Source organism: Ostrea edulis, chromosome 1 (assembly GCF_947568905.1).
Source record: "Ostrea edulis chromosome 1, xbOstEdul1.1, whole genome shotgun sequence".
Lineage (NCBI taxonomy): Eukaryota > Metazoa > Mollusca > Bivalvia > Ostreida > Ostreidae > Ostrea > Ostrea edulis.
In genome coordinates, this window is record NC_079164.1 from 60934638 (window position 1) to 60961216 (window position 26579).

General features: G+C 35.2%; 1 protein-coding gene across 3 annotated transcripts in view; it reads right to left on the bottom strand.

The window, feature by feature from the left end:
• LOC125648809 (CKLF-like MARVEL transmembrane domain-containing protein 4) overlaps positions 1–25378 on the bottom strand; it is a 37978-nt gene extending 12600 nt beyond the window's left edge. Inside the window, exons 1-3 of one of the 3 annotated variants that reach the window (XM_056155692.1) lie at positions 25178–25378; positions 24942–25075; positions 1114–1251 (exon numbers count right to left, since the gene is read on the bottom strand). In XM_056155692.1, coding sequence (XP_056011667.1) covers positions 1114–1230 — 117 coding nt within the window. In that variant the 5' untranslated portion in view covers positions 1231–1251; positions 24942–25075; positions 25178–25378. Of the gene's footprint in view, positions 1–1113; positions 1252–13466; positions 13624–23816; positions 23959–24941; positions 25076–25177 lie in introns of those variants that run through there. The other 2 variants (XM_048875803.2, XM_056155689.1) reach the window with 2 other exon arrangements.
• Between the last annotated feature and the right edge of the window lie 1201 nt (positions 25379–26579).

Here is a 26579-nt window from a genome sequence, read left to right on the forward strand (position 1 = left end):
ACATATTCAGAATCCACCGTTTGATATACTACATACAAATACACAATATCCACATGTATACATATATTTGTCTTTAGAGCAAAAAATACTGAAACATAAATTTATGCCCAAAATCGGATTCAACGCCGACGACCCCATCCCTCGTTTAGTGTGTTTCCCCAGACCTCTGAGACTGTAACCTTCCGTTCTGAAATTTATGGATCTGAAGCTAATTGCACATGGTATTTATGTACTTTGTGCTTACCCACCCCCCCCCCCCCCCCCCCCCCCTTTCCAACTCTTAAAACTTTGTATCAGTCAAGCCGAAAGCCTACATCAAAGGGGAGGCGAATTTTATTTATATGTGTAAACTTTAACAGGGGCCTAAGATACCATTTTCAATTATTATAATTAAAAGAGTTTGATCATACAATCTGTTTTGTTTCGTTTCGGTAGGTTTTGTTTCGTTTCGGTGGGTTTCGTTTCGTTAGATTTCGTTTCGTTTCCGTAGATTTCGTTTCGTTTCGCACTTTACAGGTACCCGATCAGAAAAGCTTTAATACTTGAGCTTTCCGCTCAGGAGAGCTAAAATACAAGATGTGTTTGTGAAATACAAATGCCCCCGATAATGACCAATTCCAAAGATGGCCAAGGTTACAAGGACAAATATCTTGGTACCAGTAGAAAGATCTTGTCACAAGAAATGCTCATGTACAAAATGAAAGCTCTAATATTTACCATTCAGAAGTTACAAACAATGTCAATTTTTTTAAAAGCAGGTCAAATGCCAAGGTCAAAAGGTTTAGTACCCACGAAAGATCTTGTCACAAGGAATACTCATGTGAAATATCAAAGCTCTAACACTCACTGTTCAAAAGTTATTAGCAAGGTTAAAGTTTTCAAAAAGTAGGTCAAACTCCAAGGTCAAGGTCACACGGTCAAAAATGTTGGTACCCACAGAAAGGTCTTGTCACAAGGAATACTCATGTGAAATATCAAAGCTCTAGCTCTTACTGTTCAAAAGTTATTAGCAAGGGTAAAGTTTCAGACAGAATGACAGACAGGACAAAAACAATATACCCCCCGATCTTTGATCTCGGGGGTATGAAAATAAAAAGTTGATTTGACACATACCATTTCTGCAATTTTTAAATATGACTTGAGAGATTGAAGGTAGCCTCTCTGGAAAGAAATTCCACTGCCATCAGAAGTAGTGGTGGTCTCAGTTCTCTCTACGTATTCCGTGCTCATCTTCAAAATCTTCTAAGCCGCCTACAAAATACAGGAAACTTACCCATAAGTAAAGTTATGGCATGCACAGCGCAAGAATCTATACAAATATCTACCTGTATGTAAATATCATATGAGTATATATATAGTCCACTAACATATACAGATACTAAACAATTATAAAACATGTATTTATCAGCAAGCTACAGGTCGCGGTAGCTCAATGGTAGAGTATTCGCTTTGTAACAAGGAGGTCATGAGTTCGAGCCCCGCAGTAACACGTTAAAATAGGTAGTGATTGTTCTTTCGCCAAACGCTTGGCATTTAGAAGTGAAGATCACGGGTCATTAAGATATGACCTTAAAAACATAGGTTCCGTGTTGTGGCAGGCATTGGCATGATAAAGAACCCTAATTGCTACGGCCCTGAGTGCTAAGCATAGGTCTTAATTTGAGGTACTTCACCTACAGCTGGTGACATCTCAATATGAGTGAAAAATTCTCACCATGACGTAAATCAATCGATCAATCAATCACTTAGCTAGTAGTAAGTACAGTGACAATGTATATATCACCAGGCAAGCAATACGTACAGTGACATGTGGATATATAATATAATAATTACTTGGCTAGCATTATGTACAGTGACACGTGGATATATTATAGGGCTATTGAACTTATATTGGTGAATATTGGCACGAGTTGGCTGTGAAAATGCACGAGCTTGCGAGTGCATTTTGACAGCCAACAAGTGCAAGTATTCACCTATATAAGTTCAATAACCCTTTTATTGTATAGCTAAAGTATTTAGTTGTTAAATTATATCCCTTTTCACTCAAACTACTCCAAAATAGATGAGAATTCATCAATATTGGCAGTGTGCAATAACAGCATGCATTTCTTAACTGTTCAATATTTAACCCGTCATTAATGCATGAAGCAAACTGATTTTGTAAATGGGGACATCATAATTTATGTACAGTAAAACATTTTGCTTAAGTAAATATCAAATACCGGCTCTGTCAGATTCGGAGGACCGTCGTCTGCCATTTTGGCTTGTTTACGTCGTTACGGTAACGTCAATATTGTACGCTCATACTCGGAATGTTTCGAGCGCATACAATTTACGCAATGCAAAGTTAGCGTTCAATAAATTCTCAGGATATTGAACGCTAACATTCTCTAGATTTTACGCAGATTTTATATTAGACTATTTATTAGCTATATAATAAAATATAATAATTACTAGGCTAGCATTATGTACAGTGATGGATATATAATAATTACTAGGCTAGTATTACGTACAGTGATGGATATAAAATATAATAATTACTAGGCTAGCATTATGTACAGTGATGGATATATAATATAATAATTACTGGATATATAATATAATAATTACTAGGCTAGCATTACGTACAGCAACACATGGATATATAACATAATTACCAAGCTAGCAGTCGTGTCATAATCAAGAACATGAGTCCTATAAATCATTCTGTTAACCTCAGCCAATTACAGTACCCTCAATCTAGTCAAGTGTACTGTAAATATTAACAAATTGATCACCCATGCAGTCAGTCCTTATATGATTTTTTTTCAAGGCCCCCATATATTTCAGTATTACCTCTCTAAAGTGTCTACATAACTAATGTCATCTGGCTAGCAGTACATACTAAAACACGTATGTATATATTTACATTCACCGAGTGTAATCTGCTTAATTTCTGTTGAAATCCAATGCTTGTCATTTGCAACTATGAAGACACATTCTGTTTAAATCTATTTAACAGTTTTTAGTGTGTGAATATACAGTGATTCCCCCATTATAACGCCAGCATTTGTATCTCGGCAATTTTGGCATTATAACAGGGGTGGCATTATATCGGGGGAGGGGGGTATGTGTACAGTTGTCATAAGAAATCAAACAAATTTTATCTACTACGTCATGCTTTGAATGCCTGGATAATCCCGGCGTCCAGTGGTCGTAAATGACTTGTAATGGTAGGGGTATTTAATAATTTCTAGTTTTTGTTTATGTCAAACACGCTTAGACTTAGGTGTGTCCGCCATACTTAGATTTCAAAAACAATACTGCATATCTGAACTCAGTTGATTATAATTTACGTAACTTATTATCTGCTCCAAACTTTGATACCTTGATGCCTAATGGCAGATAATTGTTTAAGCCTACTCACTGAAATTTTCCTGCCCTTGGTTGGCGATAATTAGCGGGGGTGATTATAACGGAAATTGACCCAATCGTACCTGTAAATAGGTTGGTGGATGGCGGTATGCGGAGGATGGTGTTATAACGGGGTTTTACATAGCGAGGGAAACGGGACTTTGAACTTTTTTGGCGATATGCGGGGGTGGCATTATAACGGGGGGCAATATAGCGGGGGATCACTGTATATATTTCCACAAACTATATGACCTACTTTTTGGCATTGTTGAAATTGTTGGAAAATATGTTTTCTGGTTTATTTTTTACCTTTTACCTTTTATTTGAATTTAGAATAATAAATAATGCTTATCTAATTCAAACAATGATTTATTTTAAGTTTGGAGTTTGACCTTCATCAACATGGACTATATTTTCCTTTCCCATCGTTCAAATATGGAAATTGTTACCATAAACAAAAATAGGTCAAGGAAGTGATTTTCAGCTTTTATGTTTAACTAACTTACAGGTCAATGTCAATAATATCAATATTTTACGTACTTGAAAGTATTTATAATAAAAACAAGAGACCTATGTGCCACATCGCTCACCTGGGTCACCATACTCCTGGTGTTGTTCAGCTGTTGATTTTCAAAAGATTTTTTATCAATCGATCTTTATTAACTTTGACCACATATTATGGCCCCAACGTACCCCCAAAGGATCACAACATAACTGAAAATGAATTCACATAACACAAAGATGCCTCAACACCAATATGATTGACATGATCGATCTTGCTGTTCTGGATAAGAACAGGGTCACAATGTCATAGATCGTGGTATGATATGCAAGACATCTATGAACAAAATATGAAAACTCTAAATCTTAAATAGTTCAGGATCGAAATATTGAATATAGGTAAGATTTTTGTTAAAAGTAAGTCAATCTTCCAGGTCAAGGTCAAACACCAAACTATAACAAGGTCTTGCCATAAAGAATTTATATACATAATATAAATGTCATAGCTAAAATAGTTCCAGATATACTTAATAGCTAGGTTATGTTTTCTTAAAAGTAGGTCAAACTCTTGAGTTCAAGATAACAAGATCAAAGGATATGATATGAAATGAAAGGCCTTAAAATTGGCATTAGAAATTTACATACAGGATATGAAAGATCTATCTTAAATCTTGAAATGAAAGGCCTTAAAATTGGCATTAGAAATTTACATACAGGATATGAAAGATCTATCTTAAATAGTTCAGGAGATAATGAAAAGGTCAAGGTCACAAGATCACATGTACACCATTGCATCATATGAAACGTCTTTCCGGAAGAAAAAATAAATAAATGAATATACAAAATTTGAAAGCCTTAGCTTATTTAAATATATGTATTCAAGATTTGGCCCCATACTACCCCTGGGGACCATGAATTGCACAAACCTGGATCTACCCTATATGTCAAAAAGCTTTCATGTAAATTTGAACTTTTCTGGCCCAATGGTTTTTGAGAAGAAGATTTTTAAAGATTTTCCCTATATACTTGAATGTAAATCTTTGATCCCCTATTGTGGTCCCATCCTACCTCCAGGGGTCATGATTTTAACAAACTTGAATCTGCACTATGTCAGGAAGCTTTTATGTAAATTTGAACTATTCTGACACAGTGGTTATTGAGAATTTTTTTTAAAAAAAAACAATTTTTTTTTTAAAAATTTGTGTGACAAAATAAAAGAAAGCAGGTGTCCTATTAATTGAAATCTGAAATACTGTAATAATAACAGTAGATCAAATCATCACACACACCTTTAACATAACGGTATCCGTAAGAGTATTTTTCTTGATCTCCAAATAATTTCTAAATGGGGCATTTCATCTGTATAAATATAATTATTATAGGACTGCAATCTATTGTACTCGATTCAGCAACGACACTCTTATTCTATGCTGTCCGGTATATATATTCTATTTCTATTTTCATTACATTTTATTTCACATTTATATTTCATGTATTTTTCATTACTGCACACAAAGGTGTTAATTGGGAGCATATGGACGTTAATGGAGGCTCTTGTAAGAGTATGTGAAGTGGAGCATCACCTTGCAACAGGGCACATCTATGAATATGACATTGAATCTAATTATAATGCATATAATTTGGGTGTTACATGCAAATATACACACCTCCACACACTATAGTTATAACTGAGTAACTATACCCCCTCAAACTCTGTTGTAAGGAGATGATTATCCATGAAACAGCAGACCCTTCAGATTCATTTAGCCCATTAAAGATAAGTTGTAATGGATACTTAGGTTATATTTACATACACCTGTGAAATTAACACTGCCCTTCAACCAGTAATTCACTTCATGGTAGGTCAAACATTAATACATATACATGTAGTCTGGGCTTTCCATTACAGCCAATTTTCACGCAAGATTTCCTCTTGCCTATTTTCAACATTGCACAAGCCATTTCTCAGCATCGTAGTATAAACTTAATTATTCACTGCCCTAAATATTATGACCAAAAGAAATAAATGTAGGAGATATATCAAACCTTGTGATATCTATAGAATCTAAACCTTGTGATATCTATAGAATCTAAACCTTGTGATATCTATAGAATCTAAACCTTGATATCTATACAATCTAAACTTTGTGATATCTATACAATCTAAACCTTGTGATATCTATAGAATCTAAACTTTGTGATATATATAGAATCTAAACCTTATGATATCTATACAATCTAAACTTTGTGATATCTATACAATTTAATCCTTATGATACCTATAAAATGAAAACCTTGTGATATCTATAGAATCTAAACCTTGTGATATCTAAAAACTCTAAACCTTGTGATATCTATAGAATCTAAACCTTGTGATATCTATACAATCTAAACTTTGTGATATCTATACAATCTAAACTTTGTGATATCTATACAATCTAAACCTTATGATATCTATACAATCTAAACCTTGTGATATCTATACAATCTAAACTTTGTGATATCTATACAATCTAAACCTTGTGATATATATAGAATCTAAACCTTGTGATATCTATACAATCTAAACCTTGTGATATCTATATAATCTAAACCTTGTGATATCTATACAATCTAAACCTTGTGATATCTATAGAATGAAAACCTTGTGATATCTATACAATCTAAACCTTGTGATATCTATACAATCTAACCTTTAAAATGTTGCTAATCAAAGACCCATCTATAGAGTGACATAACAAGAGGCCCACAGGCCTTATCGGTCACCTGAATACTAGTGAAAAAGTATCACTACTTCCATGGGCTATGAAATCTAGATAAAAATTCCTGTTCTGAATATCTAAGCTAAATTCTAATGTTCAGCAACAGTATAAAACAAGATGTGTTCTTAAAACTTCACTGCCCTCATACACTGATAAAAGGCTTTAAATAATAGGTGTATTAACATTAAAACATCAAAATATATGACTAATTTGGACTCATCCTAAAGTCATAACCCTGGGTTACGAAATTCACCATATTTTGTTCATCCTTTTCTGCTATTTCTAAGTATGCACTTAGATTTTATACAATATCAGCAAACTTACACATAAATACTATATATACTAAGTTTGGCCCCACCCTGGGGTCAAAGCCCTTACTGTGGGGAAAATCAAATTTACAATTTTGGTAAAAGACTACCTGCTCTATCCATTTGGTTTCAATTTAGTATCAAAAGCACTAAAGAAAATGTTATTTAAGTGTTTTACACATAAACACTATATAACAAGTTTGGCCCCGCCTTGGGGACAGAACCCCTACCCCGGGGATCATGAAATTTACAATTTTGGTAGAGGCCTTCCTGCTCTACATTACTATGCATTTAGTTTTTCTTACATGTGTGTGGTCATTGAGAAGAAGATTTTTGAAAATTTGTCATTTTAGGACAGTTTTTGCCCTGCCCCATAGGCCCCAGGGGTGCAGGAATCCTGAAATTTACGATTTATGTTCCCTTTGTTCCAAATATGTTTCATACCAAATTTGAAAAGAATTGGAATGATAGTTATCAAGAAGTTAAAAATGTTTATTGTTCACACATTTCATAACTGACCATTTTGGTCCCACCCTAATACCAAAACCCCTACCCCTGGGATCATCAAATTTACAATTTGGTAAAGGACTACCTGTTCTTCCTAAATATCTATTTACTTTCAATTTAGTATCAATAGCACTAAAGAAGATGTTATTTAAGTACGTGTTTTACACATAAACACTATATAACAAGTTTGGCCCCACCCTGGGGTCAGAACCCCTACCCCAGGGATCATGAAATTTACAATTTTGGTAGAAGCCTTCCTGTTCTACATTACTATGCATTTAGTTTTTCTTATATGTGTGTGGTTCTTGAGAAGATTTTTGAAAATTTGTCATTTTGGGGCAGTTTTTGCCCTGCCCCTAAGGCCCCAGGGGAGCAGGAATCCTGAAATTTATAATTTATGTTCCCCTTGTTCTAAATATGTTTCATACCAAATTTGAAAAGAATTGGAATGATAGTTATCAAGAAGACATTAAAAATGTCTATTGTTCACACATTTCATAACTGACCATTTTGGTCCCACCCTGATACCAAAACCCCTACCCCTGGAATAATCAAATTTACAATTTTGGTAAAGGACTACCTGTTCTTCCTAAATATCTATTTACTTTCAATTTAGTATCAATAGCACTAAAGAAGATGTTATTTAAGTACGTGTTTTACACATAAACACTATATAACAAGTTTGGCCCCACCCTGGGGTCAGAACCCCTACCCCAGGGATCATGAAATTTACAATTTTGGTAGACGCCTTCCTGTTCTACATTACTATGCATTTAGTTTTTCTTATATGTGTGTGGTTCTTGAGAAGATTTTTGAAAATTTGTCATTTTGGGGCAGTTTTTGCCCTGCCCCATAGGCCCCAGGGGAGCAGGAATCCTGAAATTTATAATTTATGTTCCCCTTGTTCTAAATATGTTTCATACCAAATTTGAAAAGAATTGGAATGATAGTTATCAAGAAGAAGTTAAAAATGTCTATTGTTCACACATTTCATAACTGACCATTTTGGTCCCACCCTGATACCAAAACCCCTACCCCTGGAATAATCAAATTTACAATTTTGGTAAAGGACTACCTGTTCTTCCTAAATATCTATTTACTTTCAATTTAGTATCAATAACATTGAAGAAGATGTAATTTAAGTGTTTTCCACATAAACACTATATAACAAGTTTGGCCCCTCTCTGGGGTCAGAACCCCTACCCCGGAGATCATGAAATTTACAATTTTGGTAGAGGCCTTCCTGCTCTACATCACTATGCATTTAGTTTTTCTTACATGTGTGTGGTTCTTGAGAAGAAGATTTTTGAAAATTGGTCAATTTTGGCCAGTTTTTGCCCCACCCCTAGGGCCCCAGGAGTGCTGGAGTCCTGATATTTACAATTTATGTCCCCCTTGTCCCAATGATGCTTCATACTAAATTTGAAAAGAATTGGATTAGTAGTTATTAAGAAGAAGTTAAAAATGTTCAATTGTTAACGCACGACGACGGACGAAAACCAATTGCAATAAAAATGTTGTATCTGCCTGAGAGAGTCTAAGAGAGACAGCAAATATTATGATATTTATAATAACGATAAGATCTCCTATGGTTATAGCAATTAAGTGGTTCATCTCAAAAGTTGGATGCATGATTTCTACATTATCTTTAGCAAAGGCAAAACAACAATTTAGAAATTTTACAATACACTCTTTACTCTATCCATAGATATACAAAGTGCTATTATCATATTCTACATAAGTGAAATATTTTGTCTTCCTTCCAATCCTTTAGATGAGAAACTATCTGTGCATTGATGAGAATTTCTAATAAAAGAGAGTCCTGTAACTTTCAATCCCTGTGATCGTTTTTACTGACCTTGTCCCTGACAGAGGGTAATGACACAGTCAGACTCTGATCATTTTTACTGACCTTGTCCCTGACAGAGGGTAATGACACAGTCAGACTCTGATCATTTCTACTGACCTTGTCCCTGACAGAGGGTAATGATACAACCAGACTCTGATCATTTCTACTGACCTTGTCCCTGACAGAGGGTAATGATACAACCAGACTCTGATCATTTCTACTGACCTTGTCCCTGACAGAGGGTAATGATACAGTCAGACTCTGATCATTTCTACTGACCTTGTCCCTGACGGAGGGTAATGATACAGCCAGACTCTGATCATTTCTACTGACCTTGTCCCTGACAGAGGGTAATGATACAACCAGACTCTGATCATTTCTACTGACCTTGTCCCTGACAGAGGATAATGATACAACCAGACTCTGATAATTTCTACTGACCTTGTCCCTGACAGAGGGTAATGACAGTCAGACTCTGATCATTTTTACTGACCTTGTCCCTGACAGAGGGCAATGACACAGTCAGACTCTGATCATTTCTACTGACCTTGTCCCTGACGGAGGGTAATGATACAGCCAGACTCTGATCATTTCTACTGACCTTGTCCCTGACAGAGGGTAATGATACAACCAGACTCTGATCATTTCTACTGACCTTGTCCCTGACAGAGGATAATGATACAACCACACTCTGATCATTTCTACTGACCTTGTCCCTGACAGAGGATAATGACACAGTCAGACTCTGATCAAACCCAGAAAAACAAAAAGCCTACATATAGCCTTAATGGTCACCGTAGCATACACTGCTTGGATTGGGCAACAAGAGGTCTACAGGCCTTATCAGTCACCTGCATTTTAGTCAAAGGTATTGCTTGTCCAAAGGGCTATGAAACCCTGTTCTAATTATATCTATTGAGCTAAATTGTAATTTTCAGCAACAATATAGAACAAGAGGCCCATGGGCCACATTGCTCACCTGAGTCACCTTGGCTCATATTCAAAGATTTTTCCTATGTATTAGCATGTAAAACTTTCATCCCTATTGTGGTCCCATCCTACCCCGGGGGCCATGATTTTAACAAACTTAAATCTGCACTATGTCAGGAAGATTTCATGTAAATCTTAGCTCTTCTGGCTCAGAAGAAGATTTTTAAAGATTTTCCATAAATATATTTGTATGTAAAACTTTGATCCCCTATTGTGGCCCCATCATACCACCGGGTGCCATGATTTTAACAAACTTGAATCTGCACTATGTCAGGAAGCTTTCATGTAAATATCAGCTTTTCTGGCCCAATGGTTCTTGAGAAGACGATTTTTAAAAGACCCCACCCTATTTTTGCATTTTTGTGATTATCTCCCCTTTGAAAGAGACAGGGCCCTTCATTTGAACAATCTGGAAAGCCCTTCACCCAAGGATGCTTTTGGCCAAGTTTGGTTGAAATTGGCCTAGTGGTTCTGGAGAAGAAGTCGAAAATGTAAAAGTTTACAGACAGACGGGCAGACGACGGACAACAGGCAATCAGAAAAGCTCATTTGAGCTTTCAGCACAGGTGAGTTAATAAGATGTGTTCTTTAAACTTAAATGCTTCTGAAAGTGCCCATACTGATGAAAGACTTTACATAGTATAAAAATGTAATATATATATACATGTATATGACTAGTTTGGACCCGTCATACAGTCATAACCCTTTAGGGTTGCGAAATTCACAATTTTAGTACATCCTTTTCTGCTTTCCTCAATATGCCATTAAGTTTTAGACCGCTTTGGTAAATTTAAAAAAGTCTTTAAAATGATAAATACAATATTCACTATAATTATTTTGGCCCCACCTTGGAACCAAAAATTTACAATTTTGGTAGAGGCCTTCGTTCCTCCTCTATGCATATAGTTTTGATTATTTGCCTACTCAGCTGAGCCCTGTTCACACACCCACCTTCATATATGTGACTACACTCTGGTTAAACTTTTTTATATTTTTAAAATTTTCCCAATATATATTCATATCACTATAAGGCTACCTGCGAAAAGATATTTGCCCCCAGCAGGTAAGACTTCTTTCTTAGAGGATATAAAATCTAAAACTTCTGTCAACAGATTTGTACTTCTATTTCTCGGCAGCTACAGATGCATTTCATTTCTTAATAAATCAGATTTTAGCAAATCAAAAGAAAACAAATTTCAACCAGCACTCATTTTCACCCCCTCCCCCCAACTTCTTGCCCCAGAGGCTTTGAAACCTAAAACTTGTCGACAGTTATATATTACAAACACGCACTGTCACATACAATGTGCATCACAAGTTCAAAAGGGAAATACAATGCATAATGATTAAACTGGATTTTTGAATCAGTTTCCTTCCATACTTCTTCTGTAGGAGGTTCTCATAACTTTCCTTCCTCAATCATACATCCAAAACAAGACCATAAGTTTCCTCCATAGCTGAGCAATCAACCTAAAACGATATCTGCCTTCTTCCCTCCCCCTCTTCCTCCATTCATTACATGTATTGTGGTAATTCATAGAAATAAGGTCCATTCATAATGCCCAAGCTGATATCTGTGGGTAAATATATTGCACAGCACTGTGAGGGGAGGAAAAAACAAGAGGCCCATGGGCTACATCACTCACCTGAGTCACCTTGGACCATATTTAAAGATTTTCCCTAAATATATTCACAAGTAAAACCATTTATCCCTATTGTGGCCCTAACCTAACCCTGGAGGCCATGATGTTTACAATCTTGAATCTGCACTATGTCAGGAAGCTTCCATATAAATGTAAACTTTTCTGTCCCGATGGTTATTCTGAAGATTTTTATAGATTTTCCCTCGATATTTGTATGTAAAACTTTGATCCCCTATTGTGGACCAATCCTACCCCAGGGGGGCGTGATTTTAACATACTTGAATCTGCACTTCAACAGGAAGCTCTCATGTAAATGTAAACTTTTCTGGCCCAGTGGTTCTTGAGACGAAGATTTTTAAAGATTTTCCCTATATATTTGTATGTAAAACTTTGATCCCATATTGTGGCCCCATCTTACCCCTGGGGGCCATGAGTTTAACAACCTTGAATCTGCACTATGTCAGGAATTAAGCTTTCTAAGCATATTTGTTCTTTCCTGGCCTGGTGGTTCTTGAGAAGATTTTTAAAGATTTTCCCTATATATATTCGCATGTAAAACTTTGATCCCCTATTGTGGCCCCACCCTATCCCTGGGGGCCATGCTTTTAATCTGCACTATGTCAGGAAGCTTTCGTGTAAATTTCAGCTCTTCTGGCCCAGTGGTTCTTGAGAAAAATATTTTTAAATGACCCCATCCTATTTTTGCATTTTTGAGATTATCTATCTTTTGAAGGGGGCATGGCCCTTCATTTGAACAAGCTTGAAAGCCCTTCACCCAAGGATGCTTTTTGCCAAGTTTGGTTGAAATTGGCTCAGTGGTTCTGGAAACGAAGTAAAAAATGTGAAAAGTTTTTACACAAACGGACAGACTGCTAGACGGACAACGGGTGATCAGAAAAATTCATAGAGCTTTTAGCTCAGGTGAACTACCCAACAATGGCAATTAAATGAATGGTAACAATAGAAGGATATGGAAACCAAACATTTGCTTTTGATTGCATGTGCTGCAATGGGCAATACAGATATTGAATAATTTATGAAGCAGCATATACATGCATATCTAGAATTTATTTAAATGAGGAACTCAAACACAACAACCATGATAGTCCTAAAAATATTGTATTACAATTGTTTTTTTTTTCAATACTGGTACATTGGCTCTCAAACAGTTTCCCATTTTCAGAGAAACAAATGAAACTGTTTAAAGGTTATGGAGCAATTACACCTTACCGGATAGCATAAACGTCGTACGGATAAAAATAATTGTGACATATAGCTGTCTGTTGGTATCCGTTGATTAAAGTAATTCCTGCCATTGCTCCGGGCTCCTGTGCTCGTTTTATGAAGCGTATAAAACACATAACTGCATGATTACTGGACATGTACCAAACAATTAACGGTCGATTAACGGACATTACCGTCTGAGTAACGAACAAATACCAGATTAAATGAACGTGGAAAGTATGAGAAACTGATATAACATTCTTTCAACGTTAGATGAATGGATTCGTACTGAGTCCCGTGAAAGTTCGTTTGACAACCGTTATTCGCCAGTTTCATGTGTTTCTTGTCCGTAAACATGCGGTTGGTTTCCATTACATCTTCCATTGACCTGCTGCATGTCCGGTAGTTGTCTGGCCATGACTCATATCCATTGGACATTAATGGATGCGAACTGGACAAATACAGGAAGAGAAACGCATGAGTTCCGATTAAAATGCATAGCTACCATACACTTAGCGGACTCTATACATGTAGTCCGGTGGTGTCCGTTTCAAGTTTTGGACATGCTCAAAACTTTCCACCACATAGACCAGACTGTACCAGACAAGGAACACATTAGCTGAAAGAGGAATGGACAAAAACCGCGAAGGAACGGAGACGAAGGATTGACAATTTTGTTATGTGTTGGACGTTCGTTAGTGTTCTCCGGTGAGGTGTGACTGCTGCTTTAGTCCTAGCATGAGATAGTAATAATACTGTACTTTGTGTTGATTCATTCACTTGACATAATGGGTGGGATACTAGGGCCTTATATAGCTGCCTTTTTTTTGGAATTCATCATGGACTAACAATAAATTATTATCAGTAACCCTGTCTCCAATTAAGTATCAGGTTTTTTTAATACGTTAAAACCTGTCAAATCCAACATGTACTGGGAGACAATTATTTAGTCGGAATACACAGTGTGTCAGAATAAACAGTGTAAAAACAATGAATGAAAATAAGAATAAAAATAACAGTCAGAATTGCCCAGTAAAACAGATGGCACAGGTGTAGGATTAGGCAGTTTTCACTGTAATGATATTTTCCCTCTCGATTGATTGTATATTGTGTAATGTGAATTTTTGACTCATATGGAGACATCACCATTGTCAATGAAGCGTTGCAAAATTTAGGCTTATGCTCGGCACTTGAAGCTTTGAGTACCACACCTGCTGTGACAAGGGGTCTCAGTTTTTGTGGTCTCATCTGAAGGACCGCCCCATTTAGTCACCTCTTAGAACATGCAAGGGGTACTGAGGACCTATTCAAACCCGGATCCTCACGAGACTTCTCTTCTTGACAATATAGCTGTTTTTCGGTTTGTCTTTTATATAGTGCATTATGTTATCGATTAGTGGATTTGACAAGAAAAAAACATGTATTCGAAATTTTGCCCTTAAATTGTCGCACTGGACAAAAACCACCATTATAAAGACATTCGCAATACTGAGTTTCAAATTTTGAAATTATGAACGACCGTTCATTTGGCATGAGGGAATATTACAATTGCATCCGTAAAATCATTATCTAATTTTCAATACGGAGAGAGATCTGATCATCATATATGTCACATAAGGAAAATTTAATTTGGAGCTCCAAGTGACTTCCTAATAATCAAGTTTTATTTACTGTATATATCAATAAATATAACTAACTAATGCAAGCATTAAAAAAGTCCTTCCTCTATGCAATATTATTTGTGATTTTCTGCACTTGTGTGGGATTTCATCTAGTGAATTATAAGTTAATGTTCATAACTAGGAAGACTCCCTTATTTTTATGCTTATTTTGTCATTGCAATACAGATTACAATATAGCAATGTGGTGGAAACATCCAGCATTTAAAACTTTTTGAAATACAAATGGGAAAATAAATATCAACAATACATGCCTTTTCTATTTAAACCTTATTGCCTTGATGGATATATAGCTCAGCGAGTTTTAACGTGAGGATCATGTATTTGAGTCTAGCAGGGATCCCCCCACCCCCTCCCAGTTACTTATTTAAAGAAAACATGCTCTTTCAGAGTCCTTCACATACTACATTCAACATATCAATTAGATATGTTTGTTTTTATTCTATAAATAATTCATGGTTGTTTGTTTTTATTCTATAAATAATTCATGGATTCATGGTTGTTTGTTTTTATTCTATAAATAATTCATGGATTCATGGTTGTTTGTTTTTATTCTATAAATAATTCATGGTTGTTTGTTTTTATTCTATAAATAATTCATGGTTGTTTGTTTTTATTCCATAAATAATTCATGGTTGTTTGTTTTTATTCTATAAATAATTCATGGTTGTTTGTTTTTATTCCATAAATAATTCATGGTTGTTTGAATGAAATTAATTTGAAATAGAGTTGCAATTCATGTACATGAACCACATCACCCCCCCTTTTTTTTCTCTTTTTTACCTGAGGTCACGCTATATGTCTGTCTCGACAGTCAGTAACTTCATTTTCCTTTATGGTCAACTTTTCCTCTGGCTGGAAAATGCATGTAGGTCGTTTGTCTAGAAAATTGTGATGGATGACCAGAAAACTAACGGGTCATCTATCACAAAATCTCCAGACTGGGTCAGTATAGTAGTTAGATGTCCTGAGAACCTGTCCTATTTTCAAAATTTCACAAGCTGCTGCTAAACAATGTCCATAATAAACCTCACCACATTCCACAGACTATAAAATTCCTTTTCATTTTACATTCGAATATTGGTTCAACAAGAAACAATAAAGAGGTAAAACAGAGGTGAACTCCAGAGCTAAAAATTCATTCTGTGAAACATACTCTTTATATCAGAAACCTGCACTACACTTCATCACTTAAAAAGTTGTGTGCTTTGTAATAAGGTGATTGCATTTAAACTCTAAGTAATCTGTTGCTACTGGAAAGAGGAGATAGTAATTATTCTCAGTAGATACAATCACATACCATCCCATTTCATATCCAATGAAGTTTTAAATGATTACTTATAATGCACTTGATACTTAAACCACGTCTTACACTGTGATGCAGACAAAACTGACCTATATTTCTCAATGTACATCATGATATTGTGTAATGCTGATCATATGAAGTTTATGATTATTTGACTAAGAATCATTGTTGTCATCATTCTGAAGAGCAGACCAGTTGGGACAAAGTAAAAGCCTAAAAATTAGGACTCAATCAAAGTTCGAATATTATGTAATTTCGAATGGGACATCGACTCTTGTACCACAACTAGGCCTAGTTAATCATATTGCTGTAGATTTGTTATTGGAAAAATAATGAGCTAGCCTTTCTGTTTCAGCTACTGATAGATTCAACAAAGGTGCAAATGTCAAGTAGATGTCTTTGTCATGTAGGTTTCTTTCATGGGGAATTTATTGAGATATACAAAGCAAACATGCCTAATTATCCTAGCCTTCAATATCAATTTAACCTTTAACAGTTACTTATGTGCATAATGCATCTCTTATTTTTTAAACAAGGAATAACACATCATCATAATGGCTGACTTCCTTTTGAAACATGAATGGAAATATAAATATCAGCAATACGTGTATATTCCTTTTAAATTTAACTGCCTAGCTGGGTAGATCATTAGGTTTATGTGTCGACTGCTGATCTGTAATTCATGAAGTCGAATCTAGCTCCCCCCCCCCCCCTCCCCACTAAACTGAGATAAATTTAAAACTTTTCAATTTTAAAATATTGTACATATCTTCTGCTTTCCATCCATATCAGATTTCTCTGGTGTGTTATACTGACCAGTTTGGTTTCTGTCTACTGTGATTGATTGATTGATTGCATCTTGCTTAACGTCTCGCTCGATAATTTTTCACTCAAATGGAGACGTCACCAAGACCAGTGAAGGGCTTCAAATTTAGGCCTATGCTTGGCGCTTACGGCCATTGAGCAGTGAGGGTTCTTTAGCGTGCCACACCTACTGTGACATGGGGCATCCGATTTTAAGGTAATTTCCGAGGACCCATGACATTCACACCCGATGCCGAGCGTTTGGCGATGGAACTGTCACTACCTGTTTTAATGACTTAGATCTGTCATGGCCGGGATGTCTACTGTTAATGTTAATTCTAAAAATGGATAGAGCTGCTTCAGAGGTTTGTCCGAGATTAAATTTAGAACAAAGCTCTCAGTATGCAAGAATGGAGAAAATGACAAACTTGTGATGCTCTGTGAGACTGGACAAAATCTGTGTATCTCTCCCATCAGTATTGCCAGAAATATATCAGAATAACAAGACACGACATTAATTAACATAGACTAAAAAGACAAGACATTAATCAACATAGACTAAAAAGACAAGACATTAATCAACACAGACTAAAAAGACAAGACTTTATTGATAATTTTTTCATCATTTACCTTTCTTTCATCATCCAAATCACCTTTCACCTGTCACAATGGTTCAATGTTATCAATAATATACACTTGGAGTTAAAGTTATCAGTTAACCAGTGTATCAAAGTGTGACATAGACATCCAAAATTTCAAATGGAATCAGAAACTTGACAAACAATCTATCAAAGGAATCGTTAAACTAGGTATTTGTAGGTCCATCAGATTGCCCAGACTTTACAATCACCTAATCTGGTTTATTTTCACTAGCTTTGGACTAGTCAGGACTTTAGTGTTAGTGTTAAACCCTGTAAACTACTGTGTCAAGTATGATCCTGAAATTAATTTTTATTTCAACAAAAATTCATAGTTCAAGGGCAGGGTTACTCAACATCACTATGTTATAGATATTTGGGAACTTGTTTGCACGACTTTTATCAATGCTTAAATATAATATCTGTAGTGAATTTTCCCTTGAATTCATTTAGGACCACACCTGGATAGTCATAAGTCCTTTGAAATTCAATTAAATGACATGATAAAAATGTAAACTCCAAAAACTTCCCTAAATATTTTCATGAAGTGATATATTGTATGCATCGGTAATTGATTTTCATGGTATTCCCTTTAATAGTACAGATTTTTTAAAATCTGGATTTTTGTGTGCATTGTTAACATTCAGTGGAAGATTTTGAGGGTTATGGGAAGGTGAGGGGGTGCACACATACACCCCCTTTGGTTCAACATTTTTGACAAAATAGTCCATTTTTGCCATTTTGGGCTCTTCAACTCCCAATTTTGGATGGAAAGAGTACAAACATGTATCACACACACACACTTTGAAAATTTTCAGGATCCATCCCTGAAATTGTTGTACCTCTTATACATTCATGGGTATTTCTCTAAAACATGATTGAAGCTTGCTTGATTGATTTCTAATATCAATTTTAAAGCACTTAATAGTCCTACAACTTAAGAACAATAAAAATTGATTATAAATGAAAAAATAATTATTATATGCACATTGGTGGTAAGCCATATCCTACAACACTTCTTTGCACAAATGCATATTGTACTGTAGGAGAGAGCCTTTTTGATAAACAGTTTAATACCTTCAACTTTGTGGTGATGTTCTTATAGCACATATGTAATTCACTTTCACAAGAAGTTCATTACATGTAATGCTACACCAGAGAAATTTGATTTGAATGAAAAGTGAAGGATATGTACAATATTTTTGAAATTGAAAACTTTCAAAGTAACTTTATTTACACCAAAAAATGCAGTTTTAGTAGAAAGCAATCTGAAAAAAATTAAACCCCTGCTGGTCTTGAACCTGCGATCTACAGTTTTGCAGTTGATGTGCTGACCTACTGAGCTACTCCGGTAGGCAATGAAAGTGGAAATGAATAGAGAAATATTGCTGATATTTATATTTTCATCCATGTTTTAAAAGAAAGCCAGCCATTATGACGATGTAGAGTACCTCCTTAATCTGGTAAAGCAAAATTGCATCAAAATTTTGATAGCAAGTCTGGTATGTATTTTCATCAGTCTTTAATGTTATATTTTGTCAATCTTAATGTGTTAACAAGGCTATCAGTAACACTAATGAACAAATAACCAAAGAACTACTTCATATGACAAATGACTCATACAATGATCAATAACTGTTGAAATATTCTGAAATTAATTGATTTCATATTGTTTAACGTCCCTCTTGAGAATATTTCATTCATAAGGAGACGTCACCATTGCCGGTGAAGGGCTGCAAAATTCAGGCCTATGCTCGGCACTTATGGCCTTTGAGCAGGGAGGGATCTTTATCATGCCACACCTGTTGTGACACGGGGCCTTGGTTTTTGCAGTCTCATCTGAAGGACCACCCCATTTAGTTGCCTCTTACAAAAAGCAAGAGGTACTAAGGACCTATTCTGACTCGGATCACGAGGGTATTTTGGTCTATGTTCTGAGTAACCTTGACCTTTACAAAATGACTTTGAGTGACCTTGGTCCGAAAGTCATTCGCACAATGATCAATAAATGTTGAATATTGTTGAAATTAAGTTTTTCTTTCATATTAAGGTATATATGTTCTGAGTGAACTTGACCTTTACAAAATGACCTTAAGTGACATTTGCTTGAGAGCCACTTGCTATTACTTATTTGTATGATATATCATCAATACCGCAAGGTTTGACATTTACATTTTTGAGCACTAGACCAGTCAGGCTACTTCAAATAATTTTTACTGGACCTGACCTTACATCCACTAGCCCATACCAACTTTCCAGAATAAAACTGAGAGTTTCTCCATATTTTTGAATACTTAACTTAAATGACAAACATTAAGTTTGAACTAAAAACATATTTAATTGTCTCATAAAAAATCTTTAAGTCCCACCATTTTAATTTTCTGCTTCTTTAAATTCTACCCGGCACAGAAATTCTTCAGTCCACTTAGAATAAAACGACTTCTACCATTTTAAAAAAAAAAAAATTCTCTTTCATAAGCCTGCTTTGATTCTTCCCTATCTTTTCTTTTTTTCTCTTGGAACATGTTTTTGTGAGGACGAGAAGTCGTTTTTGAATAGAGACATTCCCACACTGAAAATTTGGCTGTTTACGACGTAATTATATTAATTTGATAAAAACTTTATTACATTTAATTCACATAAACTTAACACACATTTAACAATGAGTAGATGCTATACAGCATCACTTCTGACTGCGACTTATTTTTTACAACTAAAATTAGAGATTATGTCATCACACCGTTTAAAATTATTCGCAAAGATTTTACGGTTATTTTCTTAGTTGGTTAAGAATAATATCTTATGGTTTAAAATAAAGTTTCGTGTTATTTTTTCAACACGACAAGTCGGACTAGTAAACCAACATTATACCCAACGAAACATATCATTTAGTAGACTGAGCCACTCGGTTAGTCAGACGTGCCTTAGTGTCAAACCCTGACTTATGAACTATGCTATGTTAACAGCCAATGACAATACAACACAACTGTCAGTGTAGGATTAAATTCTACCATCAAAACTTTCCAAATGCAAATGAACTCATTGTTAAAAGATATGTAGTTCTCTAACTTGGTTCAAGATAGTGGACAATACGCAATTTCCGAGATATCAGCTGTTCTGGTATGGAGGTACGTTCAGTATCCTGCTGAACACTTGGGTGGGTACAAGATGTATACATTTATTACAAACTGGCTATGTAAATAAGGACGAAAGTTATGAAAGCGTAAATTTTGTTTATATCAGCCATTGGTATACATTTAACTGAACATATCAAGAATAACTTGTTTGAATACGGAAGTTCCGAGTTCCCCAAGAGTTATTTCCCTTTGTCAAACTCTTCCGTAAATTATGACATAAAATATGATGACAGTGGGTACATTTGCTAATTACTATCGTATTATTTCTTAAAAGATGATATCCAGAGTTTCTGAGACCATCCTATCTCAGGGAAAAGGCAACTTTAGTGAGTTTATGAGTATTGGATAACAAAATGGCTCAAACAAATATTGTTAATTGCCATCTTTCTTTGATAAAAGCGTCACTCATGTAGAAGAGGAAACAAATAATGATTCAATAGCCAATTTGATGATCTTATTCAAACAAATTATGCTTGATATGGCCAGAATATGCATACCAGTGATTGATATAAACAAAAGTTATGCTTTTATTACATTAATCGTACGTAATCGTGATGTACAATGCCAGTCTATGATATAATGTATACATTGTGTACCCACCATACGTCATAAAATGCGAAAGAGTTCAACAAAGGGAAATAACTTTTGGGTAACTCGGAACTTGCCTATTAGGTAACATTAAATTAAATATGAAATTATTATTTACTTTGAGACCGCAAAATCGGAGTCCCCATGTCACAGCAGGTGTGGCACAATAAAGATCCCTCCCTGCTCAAACGCGCATTATAATTGGCCTAAATATTGCAGCCCTTCATTGACAATGGTGATGTCTCTATATGAGTGAAAAATTCTCGAGCGGGACGTTAAATAATATACAATCAACCAACCTCTTCTGCACGATTGACACTTTTATAATAGAAAGATGGAGATTATCAATTTATGTTTGAGCTATTTTATTATCAAACACTCATAAACTTACTAAAAGTGTGTGTCCCTGTAGTTTGGGCGGTTGAATGATTTCTGGTAATCATCTTATAGACAAAATACGAAGGCATTTCTACCCACTGTGTGTGGACGAAAATTTGTTTTGCGACTCACTGTCTGTAAGAGTTGAAGGGAAATAACTATTTGGTGACTTGGAAATAACGTATCGCCTTTAGTTAAATATCACATTTCTACTCCTCACTTCAGACTAAAATAAAGTAAAAAAAATCGCTCAGAATTTTCACTATATATGCCATATTATTTATAGTATACACACTAGCTGCAATTTTCCCTCAAATTTCAGGCCCCCCCCCCCTCCCCGTTACATATTAATACCAAAGAGTATTATATTTGACAAAATAAAGTATTCTATTAAAAACACACAAAGCGTTCATTCTGCATATAGTTTAGGGGCGAGATCAAAACATTGTTGTTGGATAAAAATCTAAATTCAAATAGTTAGGGGTAGTGGGGATAAAAACTCCCATAAGTTTCTGTCATCCGACATCGATTACACTTCAGTGTAATTAAAAAGAAAAAAGACAAGCGACTGTTAAAAACTCCCGCAAGTTTCTGTCATCCGTCATTGATTACACTTCAGTGTAATTAAAAAGAAAAAAGACAAGCGACTGTTAAAAACTCCCGCAAGTTTCTGTCATCCGTCATTGATTACACTTCAGTGTAATTAAAAAGAAAAAAGACAAGCGACTGTTAAAAACTCCCGCAAGTTTCTGTCATCCGTCATTGATTACACTTCAGTGTAATTAAAAAGAAAAAAGACAAGCGACTGTTAAAAACTCCCGCAAGTTTCTGTCATCCGACATCGGTTACACTTCAGTTTAAAAGAAAAAAGACAAGCAACTGTTAAAATCACAAAAATATTACATTTTAATGAACATTTAATGTACACTTTCGTTTGTGAATAAACAGTAAAAAAGGTACATAGAGTTTGCAGCCCTTCATCAGCAATGGTGACATCTCTATATGAGTGAAAAATTCTCGAGTGGGACGTTAAACAATATACAATCAACCAACCTCTTCTGCGTGATTGATACTTTTATCAAAGAAATTATTTATAATCGTGTGTTTTTACTTGTTAATCGATTAGCTTCAACGTTCATCATATTTAGTTTTAAAGGGAGTGGGGAGGTCTTGGTGAAAACTATGTGAATTTAGTTTTTTGTCAGACATTGAACTTTTGATCTCACCCCTTACCGAATACAATTGAGTTTTAATGATATACCTTCTTCTCATTGGGTGCGCTCCTTTCTTGATATTTTGGTGGATTAGGATGCCGATGCATAATCATTTAACATTGACACAATGTACCAAGTCGTAATTAGCCCTGATACATGTAAATATCAATCTAACTTTTGACAACTGCTATGTTTTAAAACTTTTTTAGTATAATCTAAACTAGTTACAAAGAAAGAAAGAAAAAAGCGAAAGAAAAAAAAGCCAACCTGCTGACCCTCTCTTAAAATCTTAAGTAACCCGAAAACACTTTTTTATTTTTTATTTTAGCCTTACTGTGTCTGAGTGTTCTCTAAAGGGAAATAACTCGGGAGACATTTCTAAACTTGCATATATTGCACTCTTTATATTTTTACACACACATGCAGATCAGTAATTATCACTCTTTGGTAAGATCATATTTGCTTATACTTATTAACACAAATATACATTTTTAACAGTCCAACAGACACCCAAGTTGGAAAAATATCCGTAAACCACAAAATATAGTAGATTTGGCCTTACACTCTCGGTGTGTAGTCGCGAGTGGGATTACAACTGAACGTTAGCACACTTACGAAGCTCATACTGGTGCTATCACATTAATATAACTTTTGAACTTTCGGTGGACAAACACGTGACAAGAATTGAAGATATGAATTCAAAATAAATAACACACCGACCTGGACAGTAGCCTGAGCAGGCCTAACACTGTAAGAGTTAAAAATGTCCAATGACTCATTTTTTAAACTTGGCGTGTATTAACAGGGAGTATATTGCTAAAGGTATTATAATTATCATAGGAACCACGCTTATGACAGACAATAATTACACAATGATACGTAAAATATTCAATACCTTAATCAATAACGATCTGCAATCCCCACCTCTTTAGCAGTGTTTACAACCGGAAGTAGATGTTGTAATACACAAAATAGACTCCGGATTGACGTAAAATGATACATGTATTTATATATTTTTTATATATTACTTTAAAACGAAGAAAGCGGCACTGTAAATATAAGGAAATAACTTGCCAGGAAAGTTTTCCGTTAGGCCTATACTGTTGGTGATGAAAGAGATAGTTATATAGATAGAATCAGGGGCGGATCCAGGAATTGCGGTTACGGGGGGGGGGGGGGGGCATTTTATGAGGCAGTGGATCCAGGGCGAAGTCCTGGTAGGGGGCCAGGGGGCGAAGCCCCCGGAAGCTCCTGAATTTTACAGATTTTATAGAACTTGAAATATGTCTCCTATTTAGTCATTTGTACTATTTTCTATCATTTCTAATAAGGGGAAATTAATAGAATGACGCAAATTTTAAGGGTTTTTGAAGTAATTCAAGAAATCAAAAGATTTTGTCATTTATTTCTCCGGGAGTGGAAGAAATTATTGCTTTTTTATCGTTTAGTACATTTTTCTAAACAAGATACCACGATTTACATTTGAAAATTTTAGGGGGGGGGGATAATAAAATAGAAAAGAATAGAAAAGAATAGCTAGCTAGCTAGCTAGATAGCTATATAGATAGATAGATAGATATAGATAGATGGAGAGATAGATAGATAGATACATACATACATTTTCGTTTTTTATATAATAATTTCGTTTTTTATATAATAATTTCGATTTTTATATAATAATTTCGTTTTTTATTTAGTTTTGGTTTGCACTAATGGGCTTCCATATAAATTAGTATTTTTGAGTATGTTAATTACTTGATATGTCATTGTTCTTGACATTATATTAATTGAATTGTTATTATGTTTTTGTTTTGTAATGACAGTTTATATAGAATCCCTTAATTTCGAGCAGACAGTGCCAGAAGTGTGTCGCAAGTTTGCTGCAAACTGTGTGCCAGAAGTCTACAGGAAGAGTGTGCCGCAAGTTTGCCGCAAACTGTGTGCCAGAGGAATAATTTGCATACGAAAAGTATACTTGCGGCAAATATGCCGCACACCGTGTGCCAGAAGATTGACTTACAGTACTACCAAGAGAATGATCCTGTATTACGCTTTTGGATACCATATGTCAGAAATAATGACCAGCCAAGAAAACATCAGCTGCCGTTCAATTTTTCACAACAACATGCTGCAATGTATCGAAACTTTGCCAAACTGAAAATCAAAGATGGAATTTTAGTTAGACAGATCACAGTTAATGAAGAAGTCAAGACGCAGGTTATTTTACCCAAGTTATGTATCAAGAAAGTACTTTACCTGCTTCATACCGAAATGGGACATCCTGGAAGAGAATAGACCATTAGTTTGATCAGAGATAGATTTTACTGGCCTGGAATGACTTCTGATGTTGAAAAGTATATCACCAACTGCAGACGATGTCTTCTGAGAAAAACACTGACTAACGAAAGAGCTCCATTGACAAACATCAGAACTTTTCAACCTCTAGAACTGTTATGTGTGGACTACTTGAAATTAGAAACCCCCAAAGTGGTTATGAAAATATACTAGTCATTACAGATCATTTTACGAGATATGCCCAAGCCATAGTTACAAGAAATTAGACAGCAAAGACAACAGCTGAAGCATTATATAACGACTTCATAGTTCATTATGGCATTCCATTGAAACTCCATAGTGATCAAGGAGCACAGTTTAAATACCACATCATCAGAGAATTATGCAGTATATTGGGAATTGAGAAATCAAGAACCACGCCATAGCACCCTATGGGAAATAGGTTGACGGAGAGGTTTAATCGAACTTTGATCAAAATGTTAGGGACACTAGAAAATTACCAAAAGCAGGACTGGAAATCATATATATCTTCATTAGTTCATGCCTACCATTCTATGAGACAGGAAACAACTGGACAATCACCTTTCTTTTTAATGTTTGGCCAAGAACCGAAATTACCAGTTGACATCATCTTCAACACTTATGACCAAGACAAACCAGGAACTCTTCATAAATATATTGCAAATTTGAAATCGAAATTGGAAAACTCCTACAAATTAGCCAAAGATTCCATTGAAAAAGCACAACAAAGACAGAAAAAGAATTATGATATCAAAGTTAGAGGAGCTGTAATCCGACCAGGAGACAGAGTCTTAGTGAAGATCGTTGCATTTGATGGGAAGCATAAACTATCTGATAAATGGGAGGAAGATCCATATATAGTTTACCGCCAGCCAAAACCAGGCTGAAACTAGCAGCCACTAACCAGCAGCCAATAAGCACGTAGAAGCTAGCAGCCGCTAAGGAAAATCATCAAAGGACTGAGAGTACTCATAGGAAAATATTTTAATTTGAAACCTATTTTAAAGGAAATATTTAATTTAATTAATGTTTTGAATTAATAAATGTCAATCGCAACACTCATGGGCAACTTAGCTCACCTGAGAGATTGTACACCAATGGTGAAATGAATTTATATCAGTAATTTGTAATGAAAGGAAATAAAATTGACCACACATTTCATTTTCTGATCTTTTTGAACAATTTCTCAGCTTACATGCACGAAAGTAAGTGCACATTGATAATTTAGCTCACCAGAATATTACAATCAGTCATTAAGTACCTATGAATAGATTGATATGCTAGGGAAAATTATATGATGTGGGGTGCTTTATTATCTCTAGACTGAATAACAGATCCTATT